Source organism: Furipterus horrens, unplaced genomic scaffold (assembly GCF_987537825.1).
Source record: "Furipterus horrens unplaced genomic scaffold, mFurHor1.1.pri manual_scaffold_1, whole genome shotgun sequence".
NCBI lineage: Eukaryota > Metazoa > Chordata > Mammalia > Chiroptera > Furipteridae > Furipterus > Furipterus horrens.
In genome coordinates this window covers 86347449-86358217 of record NW_028327171.1, presented here as the reverse complement: position 1 = coordinate 86358217, position 10769 = coordinate 86347449, and the positions used below count along the sequence as shown (strand labels likewise).

The 10769-nt window shown below is 35.2% G+C and overlaps 1 protein-coding gene across 1 annotated transcript in view; it reads right to left on the bottom strand.

Moving 5' to 3' along the window:
- Positions 1–10531: 10531 nt before the first annotated feature.
- Positions 10532–10769, bottom strand: part of ZPLD1 (zona pellucida like domain containing 1) — a 45327-nt gene continuing 45089 nt past the window's right edge. The window contains exon 11 of the mRNA XM_090259893.1: positions 10532–10713. Within this exon, the coding sequence (XP_090116019.1) occupies positions 10532–10713 (182 nt within the window). The remainder of the gene's footprint in view (positions 10714–10769) is intronic.

Sequence of the window (10769 nt, the reverse complement as noted above, 5' to 3'; positions counted from 1 at the left end):
TGGAATGGCTTCTGAGAAATTGCATTTCTAATGAATTCTCAGATAAGACTGGTGGTGCTGGTCAGGGTACCTACACTTTGAGGATTATGGTTCTAGAATTATTGCAAGTTCTCAATTTCTTTTCTTTTTACTCCAGACCAATGTTAGCTATAATATGATTCCAGCTCTCAAGAATGAGCCATCTGCTTTACAAACTAAGTGCTCAAATCCTTGACTTCAAGTAAGGTCTTAGGAAGCTCTAAGTACTGATTTTCAGAGTTTATGTATTTCATAAAGAGTCCCACATTTCCCCAGAGTATAAAAAGCATAGAGATAGATGAAAACTAAGATGAAGGTTAAAAACAATCGTGCCTATACCTTTGCGATTTATGCGTAGGTCCTCAAAACTTAGTTTTGTCTTATGTGGTTTAGACTCCTCAGGGTAGCTATGTATAATCAGTATAATCTATAAAGTTTCACTTAGTCAATAATATAGAAATTGTTCATAATCAATAATATAGGAATTGTTCATCTTTCTTCCAATAATCAGGTCTCACTCATGTTTTGAAAGCGATTTAAAAAAATTCTCATAACTTCACTGTAAGCCTTAGACTTTTATAGTTGTCAGAGCTCATCTGGGAAAAGTTATGACTGACTGTTTCATTCTGACAGTTCCTTTGGAACAATTATTTAATGTGAGCATTATTTAAATGTGAGAGTAGAATGAATATATCTTGGTGTGGTTTTTAAATTTTAGTCTCAACATCTTATCTTCCATCTACATTTAAAACAACACATCATTCTTTGCTTCTTGAGTTCCATTTAGAGTCAGCACAGAGATATTGGGGGAAGTAATTTGTGCTGAAAAGGAAAAGATACACATTTATGTGCTATGCTTGGCTCTGTTATTTCCTAATCCAATATGAAGAAAGAAAAATGTAGATTTTAAGCTGAGGCAAAATGTGATTCCTTTTGAACTATACAGTTGACAATTTAGGAAAAAACAGACAACTTTCATAGCATTATTTCAAACCCTCTGATTATATATAAAGTTACTTTCACTGGTTGCCATTTTGAGGAAAGATCCATCTTTGAGGAAAGATTTAACTCAAGAAGTTAATAAGTTAATGGAGGAAAGGTGCTGGATCTTTATTCCTCAGATATGCAAGAATTTGAACATTAGAGTTTTATTTACAATGGAGTCCTGGCTACCCATTCTAAGGTAATGGAAGAAACATAAAGAGTCCACAAAGCAATTACACAGGGGAACAATTTTCAAAATAATTCTTGCTGAGTTCAATTTTTCAGCTGTTTAGACTTAAATAGGCATGCTGATTTCAAAACTGCAGTTAGTTTTCTTCTATCATGTCAAGTTTTTCTGTATATCTTATCTTCATGTGACCACTCTAGGCTGGATTGAGCCTGGATTGAGGGAAGCACTGGTGCTCTCCAATTGGCTGAGAGCAAACCTCCCTCAAGTGGGGAGGGGTGGGGGATGACCTTGGAAATCAGTGAAAGGTTCATACTTGTCTAGGCTATTCAATAACACATGAGACAGTGTGGTGAGAGGTTGTGCACCACTCTATACAGTGAATTATATTCCAAAGTGTAGTCCGAGTTCTTGTCTATATACAAGGAGTTAGCAGATTTATTTTTTTTTTATTTACATACGTCCTTATTTCCTTTCCTTCAGATCATGTCTACCTCTGCTATTTCTCATCGTAAGTGCCTAAACAACCCTGATTCATTTTGTTATATCTGTGGCAGTTTCACCATTCCCAGTCAAAGGACAAACATTAGCACATTTGTCAGGCAAGCTTAATTTGCATATTTTTAAAGTAAAACTTGGTGATCAAGATAAGTCTTGGGCCCCTCACAGGGTGTGCAAGTATTGTGTTGAGAGTTTACGGATGTGGATGAAGGGAACACATGATAAATTGCCCTTTGGTATACCTATGGTTTGGCGAGAGCCCAGATATCATTCAAGTGACTGTTACTTTTGTATAGTGAAAACATCAGGATAGAACAAGAAAAATAAATGTAAAATAGAGTATCCTAGTCTACCATCAGCATTATATGCCCAGTGCCTCATTCAGCTGAAATCCCAGTGCCAGTTTTCATTGAACTACCCTCTTTCAAAAAACAGGAGTATGGTGAAGAACTAAGTGACAGCAACAATGAAGATATTGAAATTGAAGATGATTCAATTCATAAGGGATTTGATCAGCATGAGTTGAATGATTTGGCAAGAGATTTGGGACTATCCAAAAAGACTTCAGAACTCCTAGCATCAAGACTGCACAAGAAAAACATGCATGAAAAAGGAGCAAAGGTATCCTACTTTTGATCAAAAGAAAGTGCATTTCTGCAGTACTTTTGAAGTGACAGTGGCTTTGTGTATTGTCATAACATACATAGTTTAATGGGGGAATTGGGAATTCCAATCTAGAATGCAACCAAATGGTAATTGTTCATCAATATCTCAAAGCAGAGCTGGAAGTGTGTCCTCCTCTACAATGGGAATTTCTTTAGTGTGGTCCTAACTGGCCATTCAGTTTGTTTTTGTGAAGAATATGAAGACATAAAGAGAGTCATTGATCTGCTGCAATATCACAAGCACAATTGGATCATCTGTGTTGACCTTAAAATGGTCTGTTTACTTCTTGGTCAGCAACATGGATACACCAAGTATCCCTGTTTTCTGTGTATGTGGGACTGTAGACCTTGTGAGAACCATTGAGTGGAGTCGAATTGGCCTCCAAGATCTGACTTCAAACCTGGTGATCCCAACATTCTACATGAGCCACTTGTTGACAGAAAGAACATTATATTCCCACCTCTGCACATAAAACTGGGTCTCATGAAGCAATTTGTTAAAGCTTTGTCAACAGAAGGAGACTATTTCAAATATCTCATTTTGGCATTTCCTAGCCTGTCATTTGAAAAGATAAAATACCTTAATATGTATGTTTGGTAGCAGAACTTTATTATTTGTACACAATTTGACTTACAGTGACAATATATAGCCTTTATATGAATAAAATAACTAAATAAACAGTACATTCAGGTACTTTTTTCTTTGTTTTCCTTTGTATTTACATTTTGTATGATTTTTGGGACAAAGGGAGGATATTCTGTACCTTAAAAAGTTGACATGATAGAGAAAAACCGGGGGGTCATTTCTGGATTCAGATGCCAAAAGTTAGTTAAAAACAAGTGTCAGATCTAACTCAACGAAAATTGTGTTTCCCGGTGTTATCACTATTCTGACAGGGAGATATGATGAGGTAAAAATGCATAGAAAATAGTTACTTGTTTACTTCAAAACAGGGGTATGTTGGAGTAAAAGTGGGTAATCTGGAGAATATTTATATATCTTTTTTAACATGCCATTTCTCTCAAGAATCGACAGGCAGTGGCGTTATACTCATTCTGGAAATTGCTTTTATGGACATATAACATTGGTTACGTGCAGCTTTGTTGAGCTCTGAAGGGCAAGAGAAAAGCAGATTATTTGTGATATATATATATAAAAAAAAGAAAAAAACACTAGCATAGACATTTTTTTTTTCCTCAGGGTGAGAAGGAAATACCTGGACATTGTTTTCCAGCCATCAACTCCAGAGAGCATGGGCGAACATCATTTTCATTGTCAGTATAATGAAGATGATGATGCTTTTTAACCATTTCCCAGAGCATAAACTCATTTTCAGTGTGAGCGTGGCTGTGTGACTATAACAAATGCTAGGATGTAAGAAAAAGAAATGTGCAAATGAAAAGCAATGAATCAGAATGTTCATTCATTGCTGCCAATATAAGCCAGAGTTTCCAAAATTCTGCTTAAAATCTGCCCATTGTATAATCTGAAGTTCATTACAGACCATTTGCATGTGAGTATAATGATAGAATTGTTTAGTAATAAACAAAACAGTTGCATTTTCACTATGTCTCAGAGAAGTCTGGATTTTTGTTTTCTTTGTGTATTTGCTTATTAGATTAAGTACAAATAAATGTTTTCAGTAGATGAAATTACATAAAGTCGAGAATTGATGTGATTATCATAATAATATAGATAAGACACTTTCTTCAACTTCTAAGTTACCAGACAACTAAAATTCCTTCCTGATTTAAATTATCTGGATATTTTCTTTAAAAAGGAAAATATGTTAGACAGGTATATAAAAAGATTAATAATAAAACAAATTATTTTCTTTACTGACCAAAGAGATCATTCTTATCAATTTCCCTTCTGTCTTATATCTGTGTGAGCTTATATTATATACACAGTTCTTTGTCCTGTTTTTTTCTTTTCATATTATAGCATAAGCCTTTTCTCATTTAGTAAACATTTTTATAACTTATTTTGTGTCTACATATTATTATATTACAGAAGATTACCATAATACATGTAAGAATTCTGTATTTGGGAACATTTAAGTGACATCTAATATTTTTTATAGGAAATAATACAACACTAAACAACTTTGTACAAAAATCAATTATTAAACATTTTAAAGGTATGAGTAAATGTTGGCACTACTTGGGTAATATAGGTGTAAGTGAAATTCTCTGATGATAACGGGCCACATTGACACCCAGAGTAAAAATATATCTGCCAGACACTCTTGCTGGTAGCCTAACTATGTGACTAAGTTTTTGCCAATGGAATATTAAACAAAGTGTCTTGTGGAAGCTTCCAGCAAGGTTCTTTATACTATTGGTATATGCTCTTTGCCTCTCTTTTTGGAACTTTCTCCATTTTGAACCATAGGACAGGGATGGTGGAGTATGAAATAAGATAAATTCTCATTATGTATCTATTAACAAAATGGAAAAAAGCATTCAACTTTTAATATATCTTTTAGTCAGGGAATGTATATAAGTGACTCATGGACATGGACAACGGGGAGAGATATAAATGTGGGAGAAGGGGTGGGCTGCGTGGGGGGAGCAATGAGGGGAAAATGGGACAACTGTAATTGAAAAACCAAAAAAAATAATAATAAAAAAATATATATATATATACACCTTTTAATGATAGATAGTGAATCACTTCTGTTTCATTTGTATTTCAAGAGTGAGGGCTATGCAAAAAAAAAAAAAAAAGATTTATCCTTATAGGATTTAAGAAACATTACTGGGTTCAATTTCTCTCTCAATTGGCACTTTGCATCATTCTCTGCCATCTGATTTTAGCAACAACAAAATATTTGTTACAAAACAATAGCTTTAAACCACAAATCAGTCCAATCCCCAAGTACTAAATAATTTTCAAGAAGTACTCTATTTCCTCTAGTGTAATTTTTCATTTTAGTTCATTGTTCACTGCTGTAAAATAAAAGTTGCAAACTACATACAAGAGGAGGAATAGCTCCAAGATCTGTATTCTTTTGAGGCAGAGTTGTGTGAATTGTCAAACCACAGCTCTCCCAGGATCTTCCAGTGTTAGAGGATTATTCAGTAATGCATTCCACTTTGGACAATGCTCATACAGCTATGCTCCAGATGAAAACGAACCTCCAAATTTAAGCCACATTGCTTTTGACTAAACTCCCATATAATGACGCCACTTCTCTTTTCAACAGAAAATGAAAGAAAAAACTGAGATAATTACACTGGCAGTTTTAGTAAAACAAAAAAATATCCAGATACTGAGGAAAAAGGAATTGCAGGTTTGACCTATGCAGATAACAATCTGATCTTTCAATTTCATTTTGCCAAGAATACAAAGCATTTTTCAGTCGAAGTTTACTGAGCAGAGACTTCCAAATATTATGTCTAGTACCCATAAGTAAAAAACTCCCAAACCAGTTCCTTCCTTGCTATCTCATAACATGTGACATTCATCAAGGCTGTTTTATTAACAGTTCTCCTGTGTTATTCAAGTTTGCAGTGACCGAGACTGTTTGTCAATAAGCTATCAGGCAAGATATTCTCACAAACATGAAAATATAACGTATATTTATTCAATTTATACTTCTTTTGAGCCTCTGGAGAAGACAGGCCACCTTAATGAGAAACACAGGCAACAGCTACCGAAGAGTCTACTTTTGTCTCCTCCCAGTGAACTTGTTCCCACTAAGAAGGTGTTTCTCCTCCCGGTGTTCAGCATTTCCCTTCTTGCATTTGCCCCCTATTATCTCTGCTTTGCTTCTGGCCTATTGTCACCGCTGATGTCACCCCTCACTCTGCTCCAATGACTACCCTGCAGGATGTGGAGCCATCAGCACTTTCATGCCGGGCCTTCTTCTGCCCTGTTTCTCCCACAAATGTGTGATAACTTGGTGTGATAACTTTGGAGCTTGTCACTGCAACCACTTATGATCCTGTCTTTTCTCTATTTGATCTATGTCGTTAGCAAATATAAAAGAGGACCTCTGCTCATAGCCCCTACCTCCAGACATGAAATATTTCACAATCATTTTAATTATAAACTGTCAACTTTTGTAACATTTTAATTTATCCATTTCCTTCCTATTACTGGGCTAATTAAGACTTGGTTTTCAGCAGTGTGATACATATTAATGGCATGGTTACAAATTTGCCAGCTGTGATGGTTCATTTTGTGTCAGTATGACTGGGCCATGGGTTGCCCAGACAGTTGGTCAAACATTATTCTGGGTGTGTCTACAGGATTTTTCGGGATGAGACTAAAATTTGAATAAATGAGCAAAGCAGATGCTCTCCCTAATTTGGGTGGACCCCATTTGATCAGTTGAAATCCTCAATAGAACAAAAAGGCTGACCCTTCCAGGACCAAGAAGAAATTCCTCCCACCTGACTGTCTTTTTAAGACTGGGACACAAGTTTATTCCGGTGTTGGACTCAAATATAAACAACAGCTCTTTTGGAGTCTTGAGCCTTCTGGCTTTCTAACTGGAAATACTTGTACTCCACCATCTCTCCTGAGTCTTGTTGACTGCAGAATATAAGACTTGTCAGCCTCTTTAATCATGGAAGCCAAGTCCTTCAAATAAAACTCTTTATATATATGCTATTAGTTCTTTTTCCCTGGAAAATCCTGACCAATACACCAGCTAACTCTAGTATTTGCTTTGCTTACCACCCATGTATATATTTTTTCTAAATTACAAATTTGCATTATTTTATATTCAATATCTCCCTGCTAGTAAGTAATTGAGGGATCTGATTCTCAACAGCAGTTTATTTATGTACAGTTTGCCTCTTTTCTTATAAATATGGAATGAAAGCAAATGTGTGTTGGCCTAATAGCCCCTACTGTCATGATAGAATTGTTCCATTTCTCTCCTGCCAAGTGCTCTGGGAATCCCTCAAATTATGTCTCTTATGTACTCATAAACAAGTGGCTCCCATGGACTTCTTCTCCTGCTCATTTCTCACTTCTAAAAGTTTACTCCCCTACATTTTCCACAGCTGACAATGCCCCTTCATAAACCATCATGTCGATGACATTCTCAAAACTAATTGCCAATTCTTGAGGACCCAGAGTAGTATTCACTTCTGTAAGATCGCATTCTCCCTGAGTGAGGAAGAGGATCTCCCTCAACTTTGTGTCACATCCTAAACAACAGGTGACAGTCCAACCCTGAGAAAACTGTCATGAGATAGGCAACTGCACACAGAAGCTGAGCCACTTGTCTATTTAGTTTTGACTTTCCTCTCAAAGTTTTAAAAATCATAGTCTCATCTTTAGTCAGAGTTCAAACTCAAGGTCAAGGGCACTATTGTGTCTACCCTAAGCTGATCTCATAGATATGTCTCCCAACCAGGAACCTCAATATGGAGAGGATGAACTTCAACCAGCTTCATTCCGAGATCACTGCCCTTCCCTGTTGCATTAGGCAGCTTATTCTAAATATAATCTTTCTTGATGTTTATGAAACACTAGGAAGGAGAATTACCTTGCTTAAAAACTCACTATGTAAGTGGGATGGTGAGGAGATAGAGGGATTGAGAAAAAAGGAAAAAGAACCCAAGGACATGGACAACACTGTGGTGATTGCTGGGGGGAGGGGGTATAAGGGGACTAAATGATAATGGAAAAAATACAATAAAGATTAAATTTAAAAGTCACTACTTTAACAATCTTCATTTACAATTATTTTATTAAACAATCATCTTTTACATGCAAGCACACCTTACCCCTGAAGTGCAAAAAACAATCTGAGGTATTAAAACTGAAGAACCATTTGCACATGTTTTGTAAGGTTTTCACACTATAGTAACCAAAATATTTCATATAGCTAAATACTACATACAAATTCCAAGTTTATAAGAAAGAAACTATATAAAACAAATTTGGTTTCTCTCATTATAGCTCTGATTCTCCCACTTATGCTGAAAGGGTGGCAAAAAATAATAAGTTACTTGCACACTGATATGCTGTTATGCCTGTTATTCAGTTTTATAATATGGTAGATATAATTTAAAAGTCAATAACTGAAACAGTAGCCATTATAAGAGCACAAAAATCAAACTGACAAACTAGTTTCAATTATATAATTTTCCAGAATATTTCAATACAATCTACATACATTTAGGGTCACATAAGTAGCATGGTCCATATTTTTCTTTGTCGTAGACTTTTTCCTTTAAATTATAAAATATATTTGTTTTCACAGATAAAGTTCAGAATGGTCACATCAAAGTTATTTTGGAGTGACACAGATTTGCTTTTAAAGTGGTAAACCTTATCCAGGGACTTTGCAGATCCCATCTCACTTTGACTGTGTCTACACCTTGAAAGAAAAAGTTGAGGCAATTATATGAGATAGCTAAGTATTGTAACATAAACACTTTCTACTGAACTATTCAGGCAAATTGGAGAGAAGGAACTTTTTGACTTGACGATTAGTTTAATTACATATCAACTAAAGAGTATAGATATTTCATTTGAAACAAATCTAAAATTGCATAGTGATCTGAATAATGGGTCACAAATGTTGAATAGTAAATTGACTTCTACAGCAATTTTCAGAGTTAACACAGCAATTCTAGGACTTGTTTATAATTGAACTGTTTTATTTGTTCAGTTGTGTGGATAGCTTGAAAAAAAAAGGTTGATTTCTTTCTTTTCTTCTTCTTGTTCTTGTTCTTGTTGTTGTTGTTGTTGTTCTTCTTCTTCTTCTTGTTCTTCTTCTTCTTCTTCAGTAAGAACAGTCTGCTTAAAACTTGCCTTTAAAAATTTTTTTTGCAAAACTGTTAAAGGATCAAATGCTTCTTGCAGCTTATTATTAGAGGAAAACACTATATTTTATGGCAATTATGACACCTTCAAGAAAACACCTTTAAAATAAAACCTCCTTCACACTATTTGTTTTGCCAGCATCAAAATTGTAAAAAAAAGAACATTTTTTTTATGGAGTCTTCAACAAAGTTTTACAAAACACACTTAATCTGTTTCCTCTTTGTTCTAGGAAAAAGAAAAAGATATCTGTATTGTTAAAAACCTACATACGAATACTATGCTTATGTTTGGGGACAATTGCCCTCTCCTCACAATTACATTTTGTTTTCCCATGTAGTGGTTCTTGAATTAAGAATAATCTTTGCAGTTGCCTAACTGCTGGAAGCACAGCTGCTGCAGGAGAGTCAGCACATGCTGATTCAAACCAGAGGGGAAACTGATCACAGCCAACTGAATAATGATCTAGAATCACTTAGTATCTTCCCAAGGTTAACAACTATTTTTACTGTTTGCTCAGAAATGGATGCTTTAGGACATTTCCTCCCAGTTGGGTGAAAAATGTGAATGGATTAATCAAAGAAAAAATATCCATAGTCATAGACAACAGCATGGTGATTATGAGAGTGAAACGGGGGTTGGAGGAGGTAAAAGAGGGTAAAGGAGGGATCAATGGTGATGGAAAGAAACTTGACTTGGCATGGTGAACACACAATACAAGATCATGTACTATAAAATTGTACCCCTGAAACCTACATAATTTTATTAAACAATGTCACCCCAATAAATTCAATATATTTTTTAAAGATACATTTCCCAAGAGATTATTTTTTTTAATGAATGTCATCAGACATGGAAATCAGCCAAAAATACAGGAGGTCAAAGAATGAGTAGTTAAATCCTAGGTGTCTAAATGGTCAATCCAATTAAAGCATATCCCCAAGCTGAAATTATCTGGAATAAAACATAAAGCAATTTTAAGACTACAAATCTAAATGCCATTGCATTGGGTTTTAATGCTTATGGAGGTGGGGGGGGAATGTAATAAATTTCATTTTTTCTATACCTATTTTTATCTTTATATCCAATAATCAAAATATTGAAATAAAATAAAATCTGACATCCTGTAAGATCTAACTCCTGAATATCATTTGTATAATATCAGTATAATTGGTGCCATACAAATATGGCTGACCACATCCATAAGTGGCAACAGCAATATTATCAATACTTTTTCACTAGCATCATGCTGAAGAGCTACACTTGAAATCTACCAAACCTACAAATGTCAAATTCTGGCTCTCATTCAATTTAGATGGAACACTGACTGCAGTCACACATTGTATAGTCAGTAAGCCTTCTCTCCAGAGCAAGGACCTGTGACAGTCAGTCAAAGACTGGGTCTGGGTTTCTTATGCCATTCAACACCAAACTAGTGGGTGCCTTCCTGTGTAGAAGAGCCAATGAGCACAGGAGAAGGGAAAAGCTCACAACTCCCAGAATGACCATTCCTGATATCAGTGCACTGGTGATGGCATTCAGTTGGAAAGGAGGTTCATTAGGAGAACCTGCAAATAATAAAACAAACACAATGAAAAGGTCCAATATCAGATTTATCTTACCT